Source organism: Onychomys torridus, chromosome 11 (genome assembly GCF_903995425.1).
Source record: "Onychomys torridus chromosome 11, mOncTor1.1, whole genome shotgun sequence".
Taxonomy (NCBI): domain Eukaryota; kingdom Metazoa; phylum Chordata; class Mammalia; order Rodentia; family Cricetidae; genus Onychomys; species Onychomys torridus.
Genome location: NC_050453.1, coordinates 60,062,787 through 60,089,889, shown reverse-complemented (window position 1 = coordinate 60,089,889; position 27,103 = coordinate 60,062,787). Strand labels below are relative to the sequence as shown.

Below are 27,103 nucleotides of genomic sequence, written 5' to 3'. Positions count from 1 at the left end.
TGGTGTGTGTGTCCTTCTCCGCGTGCCTGCTGTCGGCCTTTTGCTGCCCTGCCCTCAGGGTCCACAGATTAGACTAGATGGGAAAAGGAAGCAGGGCTGGGACAGGCACAACACCGGTGACAGCTCTTCCCTGTCACCCGCTGGCCTGCGCTTCTCAGCTTCCTTCCAAAGCACGTCGTCATCGTATTCAGAGTACACTGTAGAGTGAGTGCCTTCAGCCTGGAGCTGGGGTGGTGGCCGGCTAACCTCATCAGACTGAGGTTTGTGTAATGGAAGTATCAGGTGCTCTACAGGTGCTTTCCTTGGTCTGCTCTGACATGGATGGTAGGATCATAGCAGAAAAAAAGATCCCAACCTTTCTCAGTTGCTGCCCAGTACTTTATGGCTGTTTTAGGGCATGGAGGTGTGTGTGTGTGTGTGTGTGTGTGTGTGTGTGTGTGTGTGTGTGTTGGTGGTGGTGGTGGTGGTGGCTGATGGGGACTAAGTTGATAGTTCTCTAAGCTAAGCCCTTTGGCATTTGCTGAGTGTGAAGGAATCTACTAGACCTTCTCCACTGGAAATCTTGGGTGAGGAGCGGCTCAAGAAGCCAACTGAAGCTGAGCATGATGCATACCTGTGATCCCAGCACATGGAAGCAGAGCTGGGAGAATAGGAAATTCCAGGCCAACCTGGGCTACATAGAGAGACCCTGTCTTCAAAACAAACAAACCAGGCAGTTACCTTTAAAGCTGTCATACCCTGTTCTCATCCCTATAGCCTGAGTAGGGATATTCTTTTTAACAGGTACTATAGGTGGGTGACGTCCTCAGGAGAGCTGGTATTATCTGTGAATCAGAAAGAGTTGGGAGCAAACATGGGCTTAAGGTAGACAGACACCTTTGGGCAGGTGAAGTAGCACACACTTAGCAACACAGCAATTGGAAAACTGAGGCAGGAGATCATGAGTTGGAGGTCAGCCTACATAGCAAGACCCTGTCTCCAGAACAAAACAAAACAATAAAAGAAAAGTTCATGGAGCTGGAGGGATGGCTCAGTGGTTATAAACACTTGCTATTCTTGCAGAGGACCCGGGTTCAATTCTCAGCACCCACATGGCAGCTCACAATTGTCTGTAACTCCAGTTCCAAAGAATCCAAAGCTCTCTTCCTTCTAGCCTCCATAAGCACCAAGCATGCCTGCAGTGCTCACACATACAAGCAAAATACACACTAAAATAAAAATAAGTCTTTAAGATTTGTTTTTAAATAAAATTTTTAAAAAAGGACAGGAGTGATAACTCCATAGTTTAAAAGTTGTTCCTCCAGAAGACCCGAGTTATATTTTCAGCACCCACATCAGGTGGCTCACAATGGCCCATAACTCCACCTTCAGGGGATCTAGTGCTCTCCTCTAGCCTCTGCAGGCACACACACACACACACACACACACCCCTCACTAAATCTTTTTTTAAAAATTCAGACTGAAAGGAAAACCCCTCCAAGGAGATGGGTGTGCACAGGAGAGCTGGTCACTTTCTGGACTCTGAGCCTCCATCTGCAACCCCCATTAGACCAGAGCCAGTGACAGGCACCTGCTGGGAACTCTGCAGTCATGAAGTTCCACCTAGTATCACTGGCAAGATCGGCCTCTCTCATGGGATGAAGGTGCCAGCAGTTTCCAGGAGCAGCCTCCTCCCTCTTGCTCAGATGAACCCTCCACCCAAGCCAGGTTGGGTGTGTAAAGAGGGGCAGTCAGGAAACAGAACAAAAGCCTCTGTAGCATGCCCTTGCAGAGTGCTACTCTGGAACTGTGTATGTGATTGTTTATTTCTTTTTCTTTTCTTTCTTTCTTTCTTTCTTTCTTTCTTTCTTTCTTTCTTTCTTTTTTTCTTTTTTTTTTTGTATGTGGAGCTGAGGATCGAACCCAGGGCTTTGCACTTGCTAGGCAAGCGCTCTACCACTGAGCTAAATCCCCAACCCCGTGATTGTTTATTTCTTAGGCATGGTGGGTCATGCAGGCTCCAGACCCTGTTAGCCTATCCCCTTGATCTCTCTAGACCAGTGGTTCTCAACCTTCCTAATGCTGTGACCCTTTAATGCAGTTCCTCATGTTGTGGTGACCCCCCCCCAACAGTAAAATTATTTCATTGCTACTTCATAGCTGTAATTTTGCCACTGTTATTAATTGTAATGTAAATATATATGTTTTCTGATGGTCTTGTGAAAAGGGTCGGTCAAGTTCCAAAAGGCTCACGACCCACATGTTGAGAACCACTGGTCTAGCGCCTCTGTGGTGCGGTGCTGAGGTGTTCTTGGCACAAAGATCTGGACAGGTGACTAGATTCTGCAACCTCGGGTCCTCATCTGACGACAGTGACTATTCCTAAGAAGTTCTTGAGAAAAAAGGAAAAATGAAAAAGTGGATGAAAAGGCACTTTGAAAACTTGAATTAATTTACAGTCATGACTGAGTGGCGTGGTCACATTGAGAATGTCCCTGAGCTACCTGCAGGGGGGGTTCCTCTCCTGCTCAGTTATAGGTCTGTAGCCCCAGAGAGTAAGTGCATCACTGTTTCCCTGCGGTGCCTAGTGGAGAAGACAGCCACAGGCTGAGGAACAGCCTGGCCTTCTGTGGCCAGACTCCTTCCTAGGGTTGCCCTTGTGAAATGCCCTCCCCAGGAGGGTAGACTGTGGACATCCAGCTCCAGTGTCTGGAAAATCGTACCAGGGAAAGTGCAGTTCAGAGTTCACTTGTCCCAGGTCCCCAGCGGTCTGTGATGGGAATGATGACAGATAATATTCCTAGCTGATGTCTGATACCTTTGGGGAGCAGTTTATTACCACAATTTTTAGGTATAACAGCCTATTAATAGAAGACTAATAACAGCAACAGTAATTAATATAAGTATTAGAATATTAATAGCAACAACTCATTAAGTGCTTACTGTGGGACAGGTACCCGCTATGCACAGGTATATAGCTACTCAGTAATGTTCATGATAACCCCAACATGGTAGGTACTATTCTGAGCCAAGAAACTGAGGCACAGAAATTTTAAATAGAAAGTCTAAGGTCTCCTGACATTAGAGCTCATGGGTTTTAATGACTGCCATACTCCCCCCTAGTGGCTGTTTAGAAGATTTGCAAGAGAGCCTTGGGTTTTCTAAAGAATGGGCGGCAAAACTCCAGCTATCTTTTAATTGCTGCACAGCGCAGAACAGACTTCCAAAACAAGACTTGCCCCAGTTCCTCCGAAAACCACTTTAGAGTGCATGCCTGGACCAAAACGCACTTCTTGTATAAGCTCACCCTACGTCAGTTCATCATACTGCTGAAAAGTTTGTGTGAGGTTTTAAGCTTTTGAGAATAAGTTTCCTCAACAGCTCGGCAAGGTTATGGTGACTATGAAGCAGAATATGACATAGTCTCAGAATTATCAGATAACCCGTTCTGCGTGTTGGCCATACACGTATTATAACAGTTCATACAACTGAGGGTTCTTTCAAAGCTGTGTTGCTGAAGAGCAAAGAAACCAGCTGCGAGTGTCTGCCAGAGGTGAGCCAGCACCCACGAATCACTAAGTGCCCCCTTAAACTGAGGTCGCATAGCAAAAGCTTTGGGAAATTATTTCAGGGGCTCTAGAAGACTGCTCAGTGGGTCAAAGTGCATACTGCTCTTTCAGAGGACCCGGATTTGGTTCCTAGCATCCACATCAGACAGCTCACAATGCCAGCTCCACAGCATCCTGTTCCATGGGTACCTGCAGTCGCGTGCACACATAGGCACACCCAAGGGCATACACTTAATTAAAAACAATTATGTAGCCAGGCGGTGGTGGCACACGCCTTTAATCCCAGCACTCAGGAGGCAGAAGCAGGTGAATCTCAGTGAGTTTGAGGCCAGCCTGGTCTACAAAGCGAGTTCCAGGACAGCCTCCAAAACTACAGAGAAACCCTGTCTTGAAAAACCAAAACAAACAAACAAACAAACAAACAAACAAAACAATTATGTTTAAAAAAAAAAAAAAAGCTAGGCATGGTGGCACACTCCTTAATCCCAGCACTCAGGAGGCAGAGGCTGGAGGACCGCTGTGAGTTCCAGGTCAGCCCGGTCTACATATCAAGTTTGAGTACAGCCAGTGCTATATAGTGAGAACCTGTCTCAAAAAACAAAAATTACTAAAAAAAAAAAATAATAATAATTTCATTTCACATTTTTGCCATTCTTTATATTTACCCTTATTTATTTGTTTCTTTGTTTAATTTACATATGTATTTATTGGTTTTGTTTTTTGGTGTTTGAAGGCATGGCTGTCCTGGAACATGTAGTCTAGGCTGGCCTCAAACTCACAGAGACCCACCTGCCTCAGCCTCCCGAGTGCTGGGATTAAAGGTGGACGCCACTGCCTGACATTTCCCTTAATTTTTAAATTTTCTGTTGTGTGCAGAGGTCAGACAATTTTGTGGAGTCTGTTCTCTCCTTCTGACTTTACGAGGGTTCCACAGCGCCCTTATCTGCTGAACCATCTTTCCAGCTGGTTCCTAAAATGTTTGAAGTTCTGCGTCAATGTCGGTTTTCTTCTCTTTCTCTGACACTGTCCCCAGGACCCACTTGTGATTACTTTTTCTCAGTCCACTCATGGTTTTCCGTTGATCTTTGGAAATGGAGATCTAGTGAGGCCATTTAAATCCACCGGGGGGGGGGGGGGGGATGGCATTTCATGCCAGATGTGTCTGGGATCCATCCCAAGGCCCTTGGCGTTGTGACAATGACCTCACACAGCCCAGTCCCAGCAGGCTCCACATGCTTCTTCACCCTGCTTTGTCTCTGATGTACCCCTCTTTTCCATTCAGGGTCACTTCCCTGTTCCTCATGTTAGATATAAGTGACCTGGGTTCTCTTATTATCTGACATAGATATTTTGTGGGTTTCTTCGTTCGCAGTACTGGGGAACCGAATCTAGAGCCCTGGGCATGTCAGGCAAGCAGTCTACCACTGTGTGATTCATAGATCCAGCTGTTTATAATTGATTTTTAAATTTTTATTATTTTATGCGAATGAGAGTTTTGTATGTGTGTATGTCTGTGGATCATGTGTATGCAATGCACAGAAGCCTGAAAAGAATATTGGATCCCCTAGAACTGGAGTTACAGACAGTTGTGGGTCACCATGTGAGTGCTGGGAATTGAACCCAGGTCCTCTGGGAGAGCAGTCAGTGCCCTTAACTGCTGAGCCACTTCTACAGTCCTGGATCTAGCCATACACACACACACACACACACACACACACACACACACATATATATGTATATTTTGGGATTACAATTACATCATCCCCACCCCACCTTTCCTTTCCTCCCTCCAAATACTCCCATGATCCCCTCCTTGCTCTTTTTCAAATTCATGATCTTTTTTCAATAACTGTTGCTATACACACACACACACACACACACACACACACACACACACACACTCACTCACTCACTCCTAAACACATAAGAACAACCTGCTCAGTCTGTATACTGTTACTTGTGTGTTTCAGAGCTCTGTATACTGTTACTTGTGTGTTTCAGAGCTGACCATTTGGTGTGTGCTCTTCCCTGGCAAAGACTCTGTCTCCTGTTCTCAGCACTTCTGAGTTGCCTGTAGCTCTTTGTGTGGGGTTGAGGCCTTCTGGCCTTTCCCCCTCCATCCATATTAGTGTGTCTATTGTTGCTGTCCTTGTTCAGCTCATTTGGGGGCAGTGATGTTGGTGAGACTTTATGGGTGTCTTCTGACATTTCCTAGAAGACACAATCATAGCAAACTCTCTTACACCACCACCACCCTCCGACTCCAAAATGTTCTCTGAGCCTTAAGGTTTGGGAGTTGTTTTGTAGATATATCCACTGGGACTGGACTCCACAACTCTGCATTTGATTGGTTGTGGCTTTCTGCAACAGTCTCCATCTGTTGCAAAGATAAGTTTCCTTGATGCAAAGTGAAGACTATATTTCCCAGGCTAGACCCTGGAGAAGGAGTCTTTTCAAATATTTTATTTTGAGACATGGTCTCATTAAATTGTTAAAGCTGACCTTGAACTCTAACCTCAGGAGGCCTTGAACATGTGATCCTCTTGCCGTAGCCTACAGAGTAGCTGGAATGACAGGTCCTAGTATCAGGTTTCAGTTTTGTGCTTACGCTCTACTATTGGGGGTGGTAGGTTGAAGAAAAGATCTTACTAGATAGTACAGGTTGACCCTACACTCACTGTGTAGCCCAGGCTGGCCTCAAATCTGAGCTCCTCCTGCCTCAGTCTCCTGATGTTAGAATAAGATTACAGACCTGTGCCACCACGCTTTACCTGTTTACTTATGTACATGAGGGTTTTCCTTTCTATATGAAACAACTTAAGGTTATTTGTTATTTGTTTTTGTATTTGAGAAAAGATCAACCTACCTCAGCCTCCTGAGTGATGGGATTAAAGGTGGGTACCACCACACCCAGCTTGACCTCTGTTTTCTATTTCTTTATGAGTAGTACAAGTTCATAGACTTCATGTTGTATTTTTTTTGTAATTTTATGTATTTATTTAGTGTATCTATCTGTCTATGTCTGTCTCTGTCTATGCCACAAGGAATTACAGGCAATTGCAAGCAGCCTGACGTGGGTGCTGAGAACTGAACCCGGGACTTCTGGAAGAGCAGGGAGTGTTCTTAACCACTGAGCCATCTCTCCAGCCCCACATGCATCTCCTTAAGTCCTTGTCTGAGCTTTTGTATACTGAGAGACACCATGTCTCACAGGTGATTTTTGTGTTCCTTTCTAGTGTGGCTTTGGGTTCTCAGATGGTATTTGGCTATCAGTCATACCATCTGCGAGCTTCATGTTGGGATCAGGGGCACATTGTAAAGGAGAGCTCACCCCAGCTCCCTTTAAAATGGGGCAAAGGTTATCAGAAACCATCTGCCTCTTCTCTTGTTTTAAAACGTATCTCATGTGTATAAGTGTTTGTATGTATATATGTATGTGTACTGCATGCCTACCTGTGCCTGCTGAGACCAGAATGGAGACTTGGATCCGCTGGATTTCAGAAGGCTGTGAGTCACCATGTAGATGCTGGGAACCAAACTTGGGTCCCTTCAGGATCAGCAAGTGTTCTTAACTGCTGAGCTAGCCCTTGAGGCCCCCATCTGCCTCTTCTTGAGGCTCACAGAGCAAGGAAGGATGTACCCATGTCTGCCCAGCTGCAGAGTGGACTGGCACAGGTTACCTAACTGTCCAGTCTTTTCCTAAGACCAGGTCTCCACCAGCTCAACCTCGCCATCCCTCAGGGCTCTGTTGGGGAAAGGAAATTGGAGTCTCTGCTGCCCAATTCTGTGTGGCACCTATACTCTTGCTGTATAAACCTGACTCCCCTTAGGTATGCTATAGGTTTTACTTAGATGAGTCTGGGTCCCTAGCATTTCTCATATGTACTAGCACAAAGCAAAAACAAACAAACAAAGCCCCAAAACAACAATAACAAAAACAAAAAACAAAAACAATGACTAGCACAATTTCAAAGAGAGGAGCCAGGCTGGGTGTGGTGGCACATGGGAGGCCAAGGCAAGTAGATCTCTATGAATTTAAGGCCAGCCTGGTCTCCATAGTGAGTTCCAGACTAGCGAGTAGAGACTTTGTCTAAAAAAAAAGCAAAAGGGTGGGGCACCATTCCAATTCTTCCTATACTCTCTACCAAAACCAGTGAGAAAACCCAGGCATGCCTAGACCCTCGCCTTTCCATATCCAGTCCAAGCTGTTCAGAGGAGGTGGGCCAGAAAGGGCCTTATGAATGTTAGTTCACAACAGGCCTGTGTCTTTAAGTAGCCATTTGTGTGGGGAAGTGGAAGGACAGAGTTAATGATTTACCAGAGGCTCCTTCACTGTTGCCAAGGGTCAGCTTCCCAGGAACATGCCCAGGATCAGTCCTCTGGGCTCACTACCAGCCAGCTGATCAGGAAGGCCCCCCCAGTGGACTGAAGCATGATCTCCATCACCGAGTGGCAGAGTGATAGGCGTGGCTGGGGGTGGGCGCAAGTGGGGCTATAGAGGGAGTCCCTGCTAGGGTGAGTGAACACGTGCTCTTCCCAACTGGGCTCTTCCGTTGGGATCTACAGATGTGACCTCTGGAACCAGCAGTTGGAAGCTGCTGTATTGGCATCCTCAAAGGACCAGAGTCAGGGCAAGTGTGACCTCTGCCTTGTAGAGGGTGGGGCCAGCCCAGGCACTCAGGCCATCAGAAGGAAGTTCACAAGGCAGGCTGAGCCCATAGTTCTGAAAACTGGGATTCCTCTGCCTGTTCAGACATCTCCCCAAACCCTCAAGGTCTTCTGTGGCCCTGGGTCTGTATCCTCACTCCAAACATCCCTACTTCTTTGTGGGAGTAGGGAGACAGCAGCCCACTGCCTGGGAAGAGTGGGTCAGCTTTGGGGAGGAGAGAGCTGTAGGTTTCACTGGGTCAGCGGCTTAGCCTCTGAGCCAACTTTCTCCTCAGTGAATCTATGGTAACTATCTGCTGTATGCCAAGCACTGTGCCAACACAGAACGCAATGCTAAAAGTAAGAGAGGTAATGCCTCCTGTGTGTAGCAAGGTAGATAGTAGTAAGCACCCCTCCCATCCTAAAGCAAAAATAAAGGGGCCATGAGCTTGAAGAATGTGTGTGTGTGTGTGTGTGTGTGTGTGTGTTGGGGGATTCATTTCCATCGGCCAGGGAAGGCTTTGCTGGAAAAGGCCCTGATGCCGCCGCCGCCGCCGCCGCCGCCGACTACAAGAAGTGAGAAGGTAGACTATGCAGCCATGTACAGGAGAATGTTCCAGGAAGAGGGAACCACTGGCACAAAGGTCCTGAGGCATTATACCCGTGGTGGGTGTGTGTGTGTGTGTGTGTGTGTGTGTGTGTGTGTGTGTGTCCCAACAAAGAGGTTGGTGTGGCTGGAACATCAGAGGTGGAAAGGAGAGCTTGGGTAAGGGAGGTCCCCGAAAGACAGCCCATGGTGGATCACTGTACAGATGGGCAAGTTTGGAGGGTGCTGTATGTGAGAGGTGTGACCTTTTCGCATTTTAAAAGCTCACTCTGGTTGCTGGAATTCTCAAGAACAAATTGTAGAGGGTAGGGTAGCAATGAAGAGGCCTTTCTGAGGTGAGAGAAGGCAGGAGATGCAATGCAGAGATGGGAAGTGGTCCTGTGTGACTGTTTGGAGGAATTTGCTGGAAGACGGGATGTGAGATATGAAGGGATGAAGAGTCAAGAATACCTCCCTGGTACCTGGGGAGTGGATTGGAAAGTGGATGTGGAAGTGGGAAGCAGGAGCCAGATTTGCATAGGCTGGGTATGTTTGTCTCAGACATCCGGGTGAGACCTCAGGCAGAGAGTAGAGGGTATAGGTCTGAACTTGAAGAAAGAGACTTACCCAGAAAGAGAAATCTGGGAGTCAACATGTCTATAGCTGGTGCTTAAAGCCATGGGAGTCCCCGGATCCTTGGAGCACAACCTTTCAGTCTTCCCACTCCCTGAGTGTTTGGGCACAGATGATGCTGTCGTGGAAACTGTCCTGGGCACTATGGACGTTTAGCAGTACCTCTGGCCACCCACCAGGTGACATCAGCCAACCCTCCACTACCTTCTGACAACCAAAGTATCTCCACATCATTCCATACACCCCCAAAACTGCCCGCTCAGCATGCCCACCCTGCCACCCGGGGAGTAAAAAAAGACAGAGGAAGAAGGATGGATCCCGGATTCCTGAGCCCACGCTGACGTGGCATGCTGGCACGTGTTACTAAGCTCATCAGCCTTCAGGTGGGATAATACGCTCTTACTGGCTGTGACAAGTCCTGTGAAGAACGGTGCTTAGTCCTGCAAGAGGAAGAAACGACAGAACCAGATTGATGCCAGAGCACAGAGGTTGGGACCGGCTTCCCTGAGGAGCTGCCATTTAAAACCGCGAGGAGAGTGTTCCACACGAAGAAACCTCATACACAAAGGTCCTGGGGCAGGAAAGTATGGGCATCATAGACAGTCAAAGGCTGTAAGAGGAGTGTGGTGGATTTGAGAGAAAGTGGAAGAAGTTTGAGCTCCCCGCCCCCCACAGGATCTATAATGCACATACAGAAATGGGTCCCTGATTCATTCCGAGTGAGTGGAATGACCAGGATGCTGTATGGGCAGCTGGTCCGTTTTCAATCTCTGAGCATTGTATGGAAGAGGGTTGGCGATGGGAGTAGTGGAAAGCAGGAAACGAGACTAATGGAGGTTGTGCAGGGGGCGGGGCAGGGGGAGAGGGGTGTCCAGGAGAGAGAAGAGGGTGGCTGGCTAGGAGTGGCGTGGCGGGAGGGAGAAGCGTGGCGGTTTTTGGATGCTTCTGAAAGCATCTGCCCGAGACATTCGATTAGACAGGAGGGTGGCAGCCGCCTCAAGTGACTTGGCAGACAGTGGCAGCCGGGACGCTTTCACAGGAGGTGGAGGATAAAGAAAGGAAGGCTGATCACAGCTTGGGACCAGTGGTGTGCACAGTGCCAGAGAGAAAAGCCAGCCAGCAGCCAAGCAAGCAGCAGGATCCCGTGAGTCCTGGGCGAGAGAGATAAATGTAGACATTGTCAGCACACAGGCAGCATTTAAAAACACTGGAAGGCGTGTGAACACAGAGTGAGGAGAGGCAGGGGCTGGGCCCAAACCCTGAGTGAGCCAAATCATAAAAGAAAGAAAGTAGGTGCTGGCGGGGGCCTGGGAAGCGGGAGATAGCTAGCCAACCGGAAGAAAATCAGAAAGAATCCTGGGAGTCAGGAGAGGAGATCTCAACCAGGGGGTGGCCTGCTGTTCACTGCCAAGGACTGACACCTACTTGGAGATTTGGTTACCTGAAGGTTATTAATGGCCAGAGCAAGAACACTTTGTGCAAAAATGGCCAATGTCACATTTCACAGTCTCCACTGGATTCAAGGCCTGGGTGGGCAGCAAACTCCCTCAGGTTTCAGTTTGGTTTTGTGACGTGGAGTTAACCACAGCCCCTTCACAGGTGGTTATGTCAAGTTAAGATGTGACCTGTGCCCGATACGGCATGAGCACCAGCTGTCTATCACTATGGACATCTCCCCTTCTTCCTCTCCAAAGGTCCTATCTGAAAGTCATTTGATGGAACAGGAAGGGGTACTCAAAATGGGGAGCGAGAGCCCCAGCCTGTGGGCAGAGCAGGTAGCCAGGATGGGGTGAGGAGGACGTTCCCATGGGGTAGAGGCAGGACCTTACACAGGAGGGTCCACTGTGTCACCTGAAGAGTAAAGGTACTTCATCGGTGGTAATCAGGCTAGAAGCAGATTCGCCCCCCAGGCTGCTGTAAGTGTACACGGTAACTTCTGGCTGATTGCTCTGCCCGTGAGCTCTTGCCTTGAGAAAGTCTTAGACACACCCTATGAAGGGACCACCTACAAATAACAGGCCTGCATCTTCCAAAGATCAAGGTCATGTGAGTACCGATTGTGGAAGTATTCCAGACATGCACACTGAAGGTGGCACATGCTGATGAGCAGTGTTCTTTCCCTATGAATGTTGTTACGGGCACGCATGGGTAAAGCTCGAGCAGGGTCTCTCTGAAGGGGAGGGAAGGATACTCCTAATGGCTCAGGGGTGACATCTACTTGCAAGTAGGTGAGGACCCCAGAGTACTTAGAAATTTCGGTACATTTGTGATTGTAAAAAGAAAAGGGCCACAGCTGCCTCACACTTGTAGCCCTAGCTACTTGGTAGGCTGAGGCAGGAAGATCACATGAATTGGAGAAGAAGGATGAGGAATTTGAGAACCAATTGATAGATTACTCCTTACACACGAGTGGGCCAAAGAAACCTATCCATCTGCCCCAGGAGGCAATGCCCTGTAGCCAAAAAAAAAAAAAAAAAAAAAAGAAAAGAAAAGAAAAAAGAAAAAAAAGACATTGAAGCTGGCTTTGCCTGATGCATTCTGAAAAGCTATGCCTTGGTCACCTGGCTTTGGCCTGTCCCCGAGGGCTGCAGGCTGGGGGCTCCTTCTGGCAGCAGTTTGGGAACTTCAGGACCTAAGGACCTGAGGTTGAAGAGTAGAGACTCAGACTTGAGATGATACTCGACATAGAAAGACCCCAAACTGGACAGTCTGAAGCCAGGGGAGGTCTCTACCCTTGCTCTGCTGTGCCCTGGAGCCCGGCCATCCTCAGTTTGCCTTACTCCCTGCATGCTGCTTTGTAACTTGTGCAGCAGGGGGCGCACTGCGACCTCTGTCTGGATCACGCACCGATCACCTTCCAGCCGGTGTATCTATCTGTAAGACACGCCCACCCAAACCCACTGCCTTCTCCTCTGCACGGCTGCTATCCTGAAAGGAACTTCAGGTGCAAGCCCCCCTTCCTAAATTTGACTGAATCACTGAACTATAGTAGGAGCAAAAGATGGGGGACGTTTTGAAGCCCTGTGTGAGAAACACACTTCCTGACATGTGTTTATGAGCTTGTGTGTGACGCTGAATGCCAGAAGCAACTAAATGTGGCCTATTTAAAAAGGCTGATCCCAACAGAGGAAAATTCTGGAACTGCACCAACCTGTGAGAAGAGCACAGAACAAACCAGCAGTGATCATGGCACAAACCACTGTTAGAGAAGAAGTCTAACATAAAAAAAAATGAGCTGCACTCTGTGGGAGACACCTGTAATCCCAGCACTGGGGAGGCTGAGGCAGGGGGACTTTCCTGGGCTACAAAGTAACCCCAATAACCCCAAAGTAATTGTAACGCCTATGTGAGAAGATGCAGAGAGTGGTTGGTTGGTTGGTTTAGGTTTTTTTGAGACAAAGTTTCACTCTCTATATAGCTCAGGCTGATCTTAGACCCACTTTACGTAACTCTCCCGCCTTTGCCTAAGGCTGGGATGGCAGCATGCGCCACCACACAGGACATTTTGTTTCACGTCAGCCTTTCACTCTGTAGCCCAAGCTGATCTTGAACTCATGATCCTCCTGCCTCAGCCTCCTGAGGTGCAGACATACACCACTGAGCAGGCCATGAATTCTCATCTGGTTGTGCCTGTGGGTCACTTTGGATTCTTCCACATCTCAGGATCCTTGCCACAGGAGTTTCCTCATATTGGTTCTCAGAATCTTGATAGGGATCCAAAATGGTCTTGGGTGCCTCTAATGGCATCAGCACACATCTTTGGGCTCACTCAAGGGGTGAGGGGAGGGCCACTGCTGTGGCTGGTTAGTGTAATCAATCCCATCACTCCTGGCCTCTGCTTCCAGGAGGACCACATCTAAAAGCCTCTCGTAGCCTCCTGACTCAAATTCCTGTTTCTCTAAGAAGCAAGCAGCAGTGAATCACGGTCAGAGTGTGTGGACCGGAGAGCCAGGCTCTGCTGTCCTTCCCAGAAAGACATACAAAGCAAATCTGAGAAACTTAGGTTTTTTGCAAGACAAACAGACAAACAAACCCAAGTTCATTCTTAAGGGTGCACAGATGGGGCATACAGATATTTTAACAGTACAAAACAAATAGCAAAACCATATTGATATCATGTCTCCATGTAGAGGGAAGGGTGTCTTATGAGACTGGAGTCATGATGTATATTTTTCTGGCCAGTGTAAGGAGATAGCAGACTTTTGTTGTTGTTACTGTTTTCAGGCAGAGTCTCTCTGTGTAGCCCTGGTTGTTCTGGAACTCACTCTGTAGACCAGGCTGTAATCCACAGAGATCCTCCTGCCTCTGCCTCCCGAGTGCTGGGATTAAAGGCGTGTGCCACCACACCCAGCTGATAATATATTTGTATCACATTATATATAATATTTTATAACAAGTATACAAATTTAAAGCATGCCTGGCATTGGGTGAGCACCCACAGTCCCAGCTATGCAGAAGGCTGAGATGGGAAGATTGCAAGTTCAAGGCCAACCTAGGCGACAGACCATGACCCTGATTTGGGGAGCAAGTTGGATGCAGCACTAGCATAGAACACTTGTCTAGCACATGGAGTACAGCCCTGGATTCAGCTCTCACTACTGCAACAAATCTCAATCATTCCCATTAAAGAAATGTGGTACAGTCTTCCACGATGCTCCCGTCTGCAAAGTTGTAGTGGGTGGATACCTTATCTCCTAGAGTAGAAACATCGTACAGTGTGGAAACAGAACACAGCCATTCTATAGCCCCAAGGGTATTATTGTATTCTGCTGAGCTGTCCCTAGGTGCTAAGAAGTTTCATTTGGGCCAGCACCATTGGGCATGGAAGGAGTCAATAAGCCCAAACATGTCATGAAGGTCTGTCAGAAACCTGAGATCCTACCTCTAAAAACAAAGCAAAACCCCACAGTGTGGTACGAGATTGTCAGCATGGCTGCTATCAGAAACATTAAAATTGGGGTTGGAGGGATGGCTCAGCAGCTCAGAGTGTTCACTGCTCTTCCGGAGGACCCATGGGAACTGCCTGGGACTCCAGCTCCAGGGTACCTGACAGCCTCTCCTGGCCTCTGCAGGCACCCACACTTGGCATGCAAACACACAGCACACAGACACACATACATACACATAAATGAAAATAAAACTAAAAATATTTTTTAAATCAAGTTTTGCCAAGGATGTGGGATGTCTTGTGCCTTGGGGACAGGTAAGGGAAAGGAATGAGCCAGTCTGGAAAATAGCTCTGGAGCTTCTCAAATGTCAGTGAGAGAAATTAGCATGTGGCCCAGAAACCCCACTTCTGGGTATAAACCAGAGGGTCAGAAAGCAGGATTTTTTATTTGTTTGTTTGTTGAGATGGGTGCTCTGTAGTCCACCATGATCTCAAGCAGACAAGGATGACATGGACTCACAATCCTCCTGCCTCCACCTCCCAAGTGCTGGGATATTACAGACCTGCATTGACATGCTCAGCTTTGAAACCAGGAACTCAAAGATTGTGTGTGTGTGTGTGTGTGTGTGTGTGTGTGTGTGTGTGTGTGTGCATGTTTAATGGCACTTTATTTTATTTTTATTTTATGTTCATTGGTTTTCTGCCTGTCTGTATATCTGGGTGAGGGTGTCAGATTCCATGGAACTAGAGTTACAGACAGTGGTGAGCTGCCAAGTGGGTGCTGGGAACTGAACCCGTGTCCTCTGGAAGAACAGCCAGTGTTCTTAATCTCTGAGCCATCTCTCCAGTCCAATTTTTAAGTTAGCCTTAAAAAAAGGCAGCATAATGAATGGTTGTTTATTGCCTATCACAGTGGCAGAGAGTCAAATTCACATTTCCTTATGAGATGAGAAGGACTTCAGACCAAACAACCACGTGTCCTGTCCATTATTTCTGAAGAGAATGATCAGAAGCACACACCACAGGCCGGAGTACAGCCCTTGACTAATCAGGTGCCCTGACTGCCCCACACTTCTGCCTGCTGCTCATTGGTTTTGTTAACTCCCGTGCTCTTCCATGGCACCCACAGGACATTGCTAATGGATAGGGACACTGTTAGTGGTGGCGGTCAACCCTGTCAGCCAATGACTGACTCTGCTGAGTTGAAAGTTAGAGGAGACTAGGGGGAGAGGGGTTACCTAGAACCCCCGCTGCAGGATAGGTGAGCGTCTTCCTAACTGATGGCTTCTCTTTTCCCAGTCACTTGGGGCAGGTCAGCACTGAGGGCTGAGGAGAGAGGAGAGGGCACAGAGGAATCCAGGAGCCAGCCAGGGCCTGGAGCTCACAGTCCTGAGCTTTCAGCCACGTCTCTCTCTCCTTGCTGCTGCATACGGCCCTGGAGCTCTCAGCCGAAGGAAAGAATAGGCAGGTTACTGAGTTCTGTCGGGGCTCAATCCTGAAAACAACGCGCTGCAGGCACAGGGAGGGCTGTGTTGACAAAATGTGAGGACAAAGCTGCCCAGGAGCCCAGCAGCTCCTGCCCATCTTCCTTCCCCTGGCCGGCTTTCTCCTACACAGAGAGCCTACACAGAACGCCTGACCCATGGGGTAGGGAAGCTGAGCTCTCCTTGCTTCTTGCAGAGATTGGTGTGGGCATCACCGGCTTCGGCGTCTTCTTCATCGTCTTGGGTATACTCCTGTACTTCGACTCCGTACTCCTGGCTTTCGGCAATGTGAGTCCCCCAGAACTAGGTACCTCTCCTGGATGGCCAGGAGGGTCAGCCCCGAGTTCATTCAGATCATAGCTGTTCAGGGTGGAGGAGGACTTGGGGAGGGGGGCGGACGACAGCAGGGTCTGTGGGCACGGAGAAACTGAGATGATTACACCAAGCTCTAGGTGAGGTCCTGGTGTTCCCACGATGAATCAGACCCTGTCCCCGCCACCAAATCCCTGCATTTAGGAACAAGGATATAACCCATGGTAGCAGAAGCTGTGGGGAAGCCAGAGTAAGATGAATGCTTCGCTATGAAACAAGGACTGAGAGGGAGGAGTGGACCAAAGACAGCTAGCTGGGAAGGAGATGGAGGGGTTGGGACATTGAAAGAAAAGGCACAGTGGAGGTGTGGGTGGGGCATGGAACTAACTACTAGAAGGAAGAGTTCAATTCTGTGGGAGCCTGGGCCCCATAAAGTGACCACTAGGAACCATGTGGAAGGCTCTGGCAGAAGCACACAGGGGGCACCTTTCAGGGACTTTGGGTACCAACATCTTGTCTGTAAAAGAGGAAGATCTCACCCCACAGCAGCCTCCCTGGGAGTCTATATGAGGAGCTTGGAGCTGAGGAACTGGGTGGAAAGTGAAAGGCCTTCAAGTCCATCCCTCTGCTTCAGGACATTTCTATTCTCTACTAGATAGAGTCATTTCCAGCTCTGGGATTCTGTCCCACTGCTGGGACACACACACACACACACACACACACACACACACACACACAGTGACACACACAGACACACAGAGACACACACACTGTGACACACACTGTGACACACACACACTGTGACACACACACACAGACACACAGAGACACACATACTGTGACACACACACACATCGTGACACACACACACTGTGACACACACACACAGACACACAGAGACACACATACTGTGACACACACACACATCGTGACACACACACACAGACACACACACACCATGACACACATACACATACACACACACACTGTGACATACACACACAGACACACACACACTGTGACACACACAGACACATACACACACTGTGACACACACTGTGACACACACACACAGACACACACACAGACACATATACACACACACTGAGACACACACACAGACACACACTGTGACACACACACACTGTGACACACACACAGTGACACACACACACAGACACATATACACACACACTGAGACACACCCACACCCACACACTGTGACACACACACTGTGACACACACAGAGACACACTGAGACACACACAGACACACTGAGACACACACACTGTGACACACACACACAGACACACACCCTGAGACACACACACACAGACACCCTGAGACACACACACTCACACGATGACACACACACACACAGACACACACACACACTGTGACACACACACATACACCCAGAGCCCTGGGGGATGGGGTGGAACTTGCTCTCTCTGTCCTCACTCACTCCCCTGGGCCTGCAGCTGCTGTTCCTGACTGGCCTCTCCCTCATCATCGGCCTGAGGAGGACGTTTTCCTTCTTCTTTCAACGACACAAGCTCAAGGGGACCAGCTTCTTCCTGGGGGGTGTAGCCATTGTGTTACTGCGCTGGCCCCTGCTGGGCATGCTCCTGGAGGCCTACGGATTTGTTAGCCTCTTCAAGTGAGTACCATCTCCCTCAACCTCAGAATACTGGGGTTTAGGGAGAAATGGCCTGGTGGCCAAGATTCAAATCTCCAATCTCCTTACTCATTCAGGACACTAGGGGTTCACTTCCCAGCCTGGCTGCCTCCATGCCCTGTGAACGATCAGGCATCCATCCCATCAGGCCTGGCCAGCTTGAAAAGGGAAGGAAGCCTCGGCGGCAGGAGGATGCTGAGACACAAGGCTGTGCCCACATGAACACAACCTCTAGCCGCCATCCATGCCAGGGGCTCAGCCTCTAGTGTAGATGTTCCCCACCCCATCAGGCCAAGATAATAATCATGAGAGTAACTCACAAAAATGTATGCCCTTTGAGCTTGGCTGTATGTGAGGTCCTATGACGTAGGTACCAATACTGTTAAGCACATTTGAAAACTGGCCATGGGTTCAGAGAAGTGAGGGATTTGTTCAGAGTGTACAGTGTTAGTAAGAGGCAGAGCCATGCATCTGTAAGACCCCCGGAGCTCAGCCTGAGGTTCTCAGTCACTTTACTCTGCTGCTTCTTTCAACAGACCCCAGGACATGTCTGTCCCCAGGGCCGAGGGGCTGCTCTCCCAGGAGCCAAAGTCTGATCCTTTGAGTAGGGGGATGTCAGTTTGCTACCTTCCTCCTCCCCTCCTGGGCCACCACTGACCCTGGTCTTCTCTTTGTTCCTAGGGGCTTTTTCCCTGTGGCCTTTGGATTCCTGGGCAGTGTTTCTAACATCCCCTTCCTGAGCACCGTGAGTAGATGAAGTCTGGGCTTGGCGGTGGTGTTTGGGGTGGGAGAGGGTATGGAATGGGTTAAAGTGGTCTCCTAAGTGCCCCAGACCCCCTGCTACCCTCCCTCCTGCCCCCCCCAAACCCTCTGAGACACACCCACCCCAGGTTCATTCCCCTCCCTCCCTGTTTCTTCTCCACTCGACAAGATCCAAAGCAAGGGCCCTGTAGGCTGGAGTAGCTGAGGTGTGGGTGAGAGAAGGCAGTCATGAACAGCTCCCCAGCCCAAGAAATGAAAACTCCAGGTGACCCAGGCAACATGTGCTTCTGGGACACATGATTAAGTCTGGGCCACGGGCATGTACGACAGCTGGTGACATCAAGTAAAGCAGGGAGTGGAGCCTGTTCTGGGCCCACACCTACCTCTGAAGCACCTGACAGATGCACACTGAGACACCCAAGAAGGGGGCCAGAACCCCACATCTTGCAGCGCCTGCCAGCTGGGCACACCCCACCGCCACTGGCCACGTGTAGTGCAGCATAGCCCCGCATCTCAAGGCCAGCTGGGTAATAGCCTGGATATTGAGTCCACTTCCCACTCTTTGTCTGGAATAATGATTCTTGGCTCCCACAGCTGTTGCAGAAACTTCAAGGCTCCAGCTCAATGGTCTGAACCGTCGAGATGCGCTCCTTGAACTTGGATTGTTGGTGGAGGGGGCTGGAAGGGAAATGGGGGTTATCCTCATGAGCCCCCCTCCCCAGCACTGACTTACTTCCCATCACACTCGGGCATCTCCAAGTCCGGCAGGAAGATGGAGCTGACTGACTGATCTTAGACCCCCAAGTTATCTCAAGACGCTGCCAGGAGTAGAGATCCTGACCCTGACACCCAGTGGAGGCTGGAAGCAACTTTCCCAATCTGAATTTATACAGGGGAGTGAAGATTAAATCCTCAAGCTGTGAATGTGTCTGAGATTTGGGGTTGATGTCTCCAGTCCAGGGTATCCAGCCCAGCCCTAGGTTGGACGTGCAATCACTTCCCAACCTAATACTACAAGGTGTAATTGCAACCTCTAAGAGTCGGACCCTGTAATTGGCGTAATTTTCATGCTGGTATTTAACATCCTAAAGGGGCTGATATGGTTCTAAGCTTCAGTTAACATTAGGCAAGCAATGGAAACTAACCCACACAGCACCAGGAAGAGTATCTCAGGCCTGAGGTGGCCACTCCAATTAGGACACAGCAGGTAGAGTTGGTGCAGAAACCACCTTCTGTTTGGGGGTGGATGGCGCCATTGCCTTCAGAGAACCCAGCCTCACAGAGGAGCTGGTCCTTGTTCTGGGGAGCCCCTCGTCTCATGGTAAAGGAGTTTTTCTGAGACAAGGTTGGCCTGGAACTCACGATCATCCTGCTTCGAATGTCTGAGTGGTGGGATTATATATATGATGCGCCATACAGGCTTAAAAGGAGTGGACCGAAGAAAGGCACAGGCCAGGCTTTAGTAGCACACACTTTGAATCCCAGTACCTGGGAAGCAGAATCAAACCGATCTCTGGTGGGTTCAAGGCCAGCCAAGGCCACAGTGAGACCCTGTCTAAAATAAAATAACAAACAAACCACAACAAAACCCTTAAGGGAAGAAGGGGGATCAGAGTCATGGTGAGCATCCACTGAGCTCCTTCCTCTATTTGCCTGGCAGCGGAGTAGGTGCTAGGGGGTACCAACGGAGAGGCTGCCCTCGCCCTTCAGGCACCCAGTGCTGCCCACTCTCTGAATCTGCTTTCTCAAGGCCAGCTAGGCAGCATCAAGTACAAAATAGGTATGCCCTCTCCTCTCTTCCTTCTGTAGTATGATTATAATTGGGGGGGGGGGCGGGGCAAGGTCTCACCATGTAGCACAGGCTGTCTTTGCAAACTCATAGGTCTAGCTGCCTCTGCCACCCAAGTGCTGGGGATGTACCACTATGCCTGCCACGTTTTGATTTTTTTTGAGACAATAGCTCAATTCTGTCAACCAGCCTGGCCTTGAACTCTCTGCACATCCCAGACCGACTTCAGACTTATCCTTCTGCTTCAAGCACCCAGGAGATAGAATTCTGTGTATGGGGCACTAGGGCCAGCTTTACTGTCCTTCCTTAGAGCCAACTGCTTATATAACTGTCCAGCACATCTGACCATGCCCTGTCTCATGCGTGTCATACCCCATGTCATGCAGGAGTTCGGTAATTGAGGGGAAAAAGAGGAGAGCAGACCCCCCAGCCTCACCCCCCACTCTCAATTCACAGCACAGGAGCCACCCCTGACAGAGGCCAATCTGACCTGGCTTTCTCTCTGAGGGGGCAGCATGTGGGCATTGAGCAGCCTCTGGGTCAGGCTGTGCCCTTCCTTTCCTCCTCCAGCCTATGTCTTCTATTCACTTCGAGGTGTGTGTGTGTGTGTGTGTGTGTGTGTGTGTGTGTGTGTGTGTGTGTTGGCAGAGAGGGATAAGACATTTCACACACACACTCCTCAGTCACTTTCTCTTTATTGTTTGGGGCAGACTGAGTCTCCAGCTGCAAGGGAGGGGCGTCAAGAGGATGGAGATGATGGAAGAATTAGTGAGATTAGGAGAGCAGCCTTGGATGGTTTCTGGGGGCGAGGAAATCAATGGCTCCAGCCAGGAGGCGGAAGCCAGCGGCGGGGCGTGGAGTTCCAAGGAGGGTCTGGGAGGGCAGAGGTGGGACTGTGCCTGGAGACGTCACCCACCCAGACTTCATAAAAGGGGCTGTGATCAGGGAGCCAGAGAGAGGGAACCCGGGAGCCAGTGGCTTCTCTCGGTGTGTTCCAACTATCCAAGTGGTTCTTCTCCCTCCAGCCCTCAAGCCAGAACCCAGCCAAGGTAGGTACCCTGCTGACAGGACCCGGGACTGCCCGGACCCGGGGAGGGTCTGGGGAAGCAGACCTTCAACCCAAGGCCAACTGAAGCATCAAGCAAATAGAATGCCAGGAGCACTGATCACTCCTGATTGACAGGCTAGCCACATGATCCTGGGATGCCTGGCTGAATACACTGGCCCTGTTTTGTGTGTGCGGTATGTGTGTGTGTGTGTGTGTGTGTGTGTGTGTGTGTGTGTGTGTGTTCTTTTTGATTTTCAAGCAGTTCAATTCTACTGCACACATCATGTGCCCTGTAGACTAAGCAGTTAATTAAGTCCGGGGTGTCTGTGTGTGGCATGTGTATGGTGCATGTGAGATATATGTGGTGTGTATTTGGGGTAATGTGTTGTACATTATTTTATGTGTTTATTATTATTTATTTATTTTGCTGTGTATGTGTGTGAGCAGAGCTCACATTCGGGAGTCAAGAGGACAACTTTTGGGAGTTGGTATTCATTCCCCTTTCATCATGTGGGCCCCGGGGATCAGACTCAGATTGTCAAGCTTGATGGCCAGCACATTTACCTACTGAGCCAACTCACCAGGCCCATGTCGGATGTAGTGCGTTTGTGTGTGGTCTGTGTGTGGTATGTGTGTATATGTGGGGTGAGGCCGTGTTGGGGGCCGGCAGAGTTCTCCCATGGTACACATGAGAAGTGCTGTCCATGATGGGACGGAGTACTACAGTGACGGAGAGGGAGACATCAGGATGCCCAACCTCCCCCTCTGATAACCCCTCCCCCCTCCTCACCTCCCACCCTGCTCTGTTCAGAGAAGCCAGGAGGCCCCATCTTCAGAGCTGATACATTCCTGCCTTCCTCAGGCCCCTTTGGGATAGAACTTGGGATGGTTTTCTCTCCGTATGAAGCTCTAGCTTTGTATCCAGCAGCCCCTATATATACCTAGCTCTGACTGCCATTCCAGCACCCTGGCACCAGTCCAGGCAGATCCCCTGAGGTGAGTGGCTTCTGCGAGCCCTCTTCATCTGGCATAAGCTTGCCCAGGTGCCCCCACCGCCTGGACCCTCCAGGTTGGGCTTCCCTGCCTTTTAACATGTGTCTGCTGTTGTTTTGAAATGATCCACTTGTCTAAGCTGCCTATGAGTCAACTTCTTACCTTAGGCTTGAGGTCAGCCATACCCTGTGTGGGCACCCTCAGCACCCCAGCACCTAGCACAGTCTCAGTTTGCAGTGCCTTCCAAACACTAGCCTTTAGAACTAAGGCTCTTCCTAGTGGATTTGGTCTCTCCTCCGTGTTCTATTCGGCCTTAAGGCAGCTGCAGAATGTATCTGACTTCCAAGGTGTCACAGAATCAGTCTTAGTAGCCATCTGATCAGGCAGCAGGTGGCCAGGCTAAGCAATGGTGCCTGGAGATGGGCGTGGCCTACTCATGATTCATGGGATGAGGGAAAAGTTGGAGTACTTCAAGTCAGGATTCTCACCCCACCATGTGTGAGTCTGCAGTTGGACTGGGGCGGGGGGGGGGGCGCGGTAGTAGGGGGCATAGTGGCGGGATGCATGGTGCTGAGAAACTGCTCCTAACACTTGGTCACAATGATACTCCTCACCCCTGTCCTCTGACAAAAGCCTAGGTTCAACCTGCTGTGGCACCAGCCTCCTGGGTACTTTGTCCTTAATCCCATCTGTTGGACAGTTTCAAAGTGCATGATGACTTCTTCAAAGGGAAATTGGACTTGGGAGCTGGAGAAGTGGGGAGGAATGGGGAGCAGGGGAGGAGAGAGGCAGAGAGGCTAGATGAGGGTCAGCTCCTATCTCATCAGTCAAATGGATGCGGCCAATTTAGTTGACGACCTCCCAGAGCCCGTGAGAATAGAGGCAACTGATGGGTTAGACGAGGGAAAGGCTTCCCCCGTCCTGAATTACAGGCAATAAGACAATTTGGTGATGGTCTCCAAGGCTGCGGAGAGCTTTGAGAATGTGCTAGATGATTGCCTCTTTCTTCCCTTTTTCCTGGAAGAGATAAGGAATTGGGTTTCTGTCTTAGCAGCAGGGCCAGGGCCAGACTGAGGAAGGCGTGTACTACCTGGGAGAGCTGAGCAATAAAGCATATTTGCACAGACCCCAGCACAAAGGGGAGAAGGGCTTGATCCTAGACTCCTGAGAGAATAGTTGAACCTCAGAGCACACTCCTGTGTGACCTCCTCTGCCTCCCCTCCCTGGTCACCCCCAAGCATGGCACCTTCCTCTCCTTCTACATCCTTCTCCAGCAAACCTACGACCCACAATCCCCCACTCCCCACTGTTCAGCATAAGCAGCTCACTCCTTTCATCAAATCTGACCCTTCCTTTTCATCCATCCTTCCTTCCTCCCTTGCTCCTTCAGTCCTGGTCCCTGTGGCCTTGTTTCAGGCTCATCCCTCCACAGGTCATCTCTGGTCACGGGGCTTTCTCCTCTCCCCCAGGCTCTCTCTCTGACCTAGGCTCTGGCACAGTGCTAACTCCGACCTGGTCTTTATTGCCTCTCTCTGTCTCACTCAGCCTCTGGACACCTTGTGGACCTGCCTCTTTCTGCCAGAATGACCTCATTGGCTTCTTGGCATCTGCTGCTTCTCCTCTGTGTCGCCACCTTTGCGGAGCCACCGGCAAAGGTGGCCCCTGGACCCACAGGTACGCACGGTCCAGGAAGAGGGGCGTGAGAGTCATTGCACATAAGACTTAGCGTATTTCTCAGACAGGAGTTTAATGACTGCACCTCATGGATACCTGGGGCTGGCCCCGGGCCCAGTCTGCTGTGAACACAGGAGGCTCAGGAGCCTATTAACCCCAGACCCTTTGTGACTGTCTCCTCCTGTGCTCTCTGCTCTATCCCAAGCACTTCTCTGTGTGGATGCTGGGAAGGAGCTGAATGTGTAAGCGGCTTTAATCTGTGACCTCACATCCCCTAAGGGGGGGGGGTGTTGAAAACAACACAATGAAAAACAAAAACCTCAACAGACAGACAGACAGCCCTTGACACCTATCAACCTCATGAGTTCACTGGGGGAACTGATGAGCTCGGGGAACTGAAGTCCATAGAGGCAGTGTGCCCCCAAGTTATTCAGCCAAATGCTGACGAATCCCAGCAGGTGCCAGGGTACCCCAAGAGCCTGGCTGCTGAGTTCCAGCATGAATTTGAATTCTCCTTGGTGGTCTGCTTTCTGTACATACTAGAGCTTGCTTAGCCTCTCTGGACCTCAGATCTTAGGCATGGGATGCAGGATACCCCCTCCGAATCTGACATCATTGTACATAACCAAATCAAAGGGAACAGGGCCCCAGACACTTCACCAATGGTGCCATCATTCCAGGGCAAGGAATAACCCCACCACTGTCCAGGGACATTGGCTCTGTCTGGCCACACAGTATATCCTGTGTATAGAACTGAGATCTCTCCCGCACCAGTTACCCAGAGAAGGTAGGAGAGGCCTCCCAGATGGTTATTATTAATCTTGGACCGTGGCCACACTCATCTCTAAAGTGTGCCAGGGAATCGAGGAGCCAAGCTCAATGCCATCCTCCGCCCCAACACCCACTCACACCAGGCCTCTCTGCTACTAACTCGCTATAATTGACTAGACTTATTGTGTGCTCTCAACTACTTACCCTGTTTTACTGCCAAAGAGAGAGGGGGAGGGAGGGGGGAGGGAGGGAAGGGAGGGGGGGAGTGTTTAATGAGCCTTGTCTGTGAAGTGTTTCCAGAGTGAGCCTTATTAGCCTCCAGCAGGAAGCGAAGACATTGCACCTGCCTGGGGAGCTGTGCCTGCAAGGGTAATGTAGGTAGATAATGTCTGGTCATCACCGAGTCTTGATACTGTATGTGGAGTTTTGCAATTGTCCTCGGTGACCAGGGTCAGGCCACAGGGGCTGGGGCCACAATGGCCTTGGCCCCACGTCGTTGATTTCCATTACTCCAGGTTTCTCATTAGCCTTTACTTGATGAGCACTTATTGAGGCCCTACTATGTGCGGGGGTACTGTTTCAAGCATTCTGAAAGATAAATGGATTGCCCTCCCTCCCCTGCGCCCCAGGTGCTCCTGAGGCACTCAAACTGCAGATGCAGACACTCAACTAGGCAGAAAGCCCAGAAGAGAGACAGAGTAGAGTGTCCCCCCTACACACTTTGGTTTTCTTGATTTCCAAACTCTCTGCTTCCTCAAAGGAGGTAGTTTAATCAAGTTATTTAGGAGAATTTTGGCCAGCACTAAAGCAAAGCTATTGAGGGAGTTGGGGGAGGGGCAAACATCCCAATCACTCTAACCAAGCAGCACTTTGGCTCCACACTGAGGTCAGAGCCCAGCTTCTGAGGTTGAGGACCCAGGGCCAGCATCCGGAGGTCTGAGCCTGTGTCCAAAGCAAGCCTTCAAGCCTTGCAGCCCCAGCCTCACTTGCCTGTGCTCTCTGTCCTAGGCCAGCGGCCGGGACCCCAGGAACTCATCAATGCCTGGGAAAAGGGCCCGCGGTGCGCAGAGAGGAAACCCGGGGTTGCAGGGCTGCGAACTCGTAGGACCTCGCCGTGCCCACCGGTGGAGAGTTCCGCGGGGCGCCAGCGGCCCCTGTGCGCCGCTCGCAGTCGCCTGATCCCCGCACCCCGCGGGGTGCTAGTGCAGCGCGAGAAGGACCTGTCGGCCTACAACTGGAACTCCTTCGGCCTGCGCTACGGCAGGAGGCAGGCGGCGCGGGCGGCGCGGGGTTGAGTGCAGGGCGGCCCGGGGATTGCAGCCGGCCCGGGGATTGCAGCCTCAGCCCGCCGGCATGCAGGGCTGGGGTAGACTTCTGGACTAGGGTAATAAAGTAATGCTGCTGTCTCACTGCTTGCGATTCTTCCCTGACCTCTGCGAACAGTGCAGATGGGGCAGGTCCTCTTCTCTCTCTCTCAGTTGCCTCTTAGCTGATTGCAAGATGTCTCTGGTGCCAAAGTTGGTGCTTTTGAAACTAACTAATAGTTAAGGAAGGCCCCAGCTGTTCCCCAGTCTGTTGCAACTCAAAGCATTGAAAATATAAAATAAAAAAAATAAGGGGCGGGAGAAATGACCTCGGCTGTTAAGAGCACTTGCGGCTCTTCTAGAGGATTCGAGTTTGGTTCCTAACACTCAGTGGACACAGCTACCTGTAACTCCAGCTCCAAGGGATTTAAAGCCCTTTTCTGGCCAATTGGGCATCTACCCTCACACGCACATACCCTCAGACAGACAGACATGCATACACTAATTAAAAATAAATCTTTACATTAAAAAAATGAATTGCTGAAAAAATATAAAACCTAAAGAGGTGCCCAAACTGGATACCACTTGGACACTTCAGCAAGATAAAATTTTGTTCTTTTTAAAAAATACATATCTAGCCGGGCGGTGGTGGCGCACGCCTTTAATCCCAGCACTCGGGAGGCAGAGGCAGGTGGATCGCTGTGAGTTCAAGGCCACCCTGGTCTCCAAAGCGAGTTCCAGGAAAGGCACAAGGCTACACAGAGAAACCCTGTCTCAGGCGGAAAAAAAAAAACTATTAGAATGAAGTTGTTTATTTATTTTGAGACAGTTTCACTACATAGCCCTGGCTGGCCTGGAACTCATTAGCTAGACCAGACCGGCTTGCAGATATGGACCTGCCTCCACCTGTCAAATGCTGGGATTAGAAGCTGTGTCCACCACTTCCAAGCCCAAGCTCAAGTTTCTCTGCAATGTTCTGGAGCGGC

The 27,103-nt window shown here is 50.0% G+C and overlaps 2 protein-coding genes across 2 annotated transcripts; both read left to right on the top strand.

Annotated features, from left to right (window-relative positions):
* The first annotated feature begins 8,734 nt into the window (after positions 1-8,734).
* On the top strand, positions 8,735-19,583 carry Golt1a (golgi transport 1A). The gene is made up of 5 exons (XM_036201978.1): positions 8,735-8,861; positions 15,818-16,074; positions 17,580-17,758; positions 18,458-18,521; positions 19,133-19,583. Exons 1-5 carry the CDS (start codon positions 8,735-8,737, stop codon positions 19,169-19,171), a joined length of 666 nt encoding a protein of 221 aa, XP_036057871.1. The 3' UTR covers positions 19,172-19,583.
* A 512-nt stretch (positions 19,584-20,095) lies between these two features.
* On the top strand, positions 20,096-26,219 carry Kiss1 (KiSS-1 metastasis suppressor). Its single transcript, XM_036203098.1, has 3 exons — positions 20,096-20,318; positions 23,914-24,042; positions 25,822-26,219. The coding sequence occupies exons 2-3, from the start codon at positions 23,952-23,954 to the stop codon at positions 26,106-26,108; spliced, it is 378 nt and encodes a 125-aa protein (XP_036058991.1). The 5' UTR covers positions 20,096-20,318; positions 23,914-23,951; the 3' UTR covers positions 26,109-26,219.
* Positions 26,220-27,103: the final 884 nt, after the last annotated feature.

Excerpts from the sequence above, each read along its gene's own strand:
- Golt1a (XM_036201978.1), top strand. The coding sequence starts at position 8,735 with ATGCCGCCGCCGCCGCCGCCGCCGCCGACTACAAGAAGTGAGAAGGTA. Across the intron at positions 8,862-15,817 it reads CCTGAGGCATTATACCCGTG|GCACAGGGAGGGCTGTGTTG; the intron begins GTGGGTGTGTGT and ends AACGCGCTGCAG. Across the intron at positions 18,522-19,132 it reads ACATCCCCTTCCTGAGCACC|CTGTTGCAGAAACTTCAAGG; the intron begins GTGAGTAGATGA and ends TGGCTCCCACAG.
- Kiss1 (XM_036203098.1), top strand. The coding sequence starts at position 23,952 with ATGACCTCATTGGCTTCTTGGCATCTGCTGCTTCTCCTCTGTGTCGCC. Across the intron at positions 24,043-25,821 it reads GGTGGCCCCTGGACCCACAG|GCCAGCGGCCGGGACCCCAG; the intron begins GTACGCACGGTC and ends TCTCTGTCCTAG.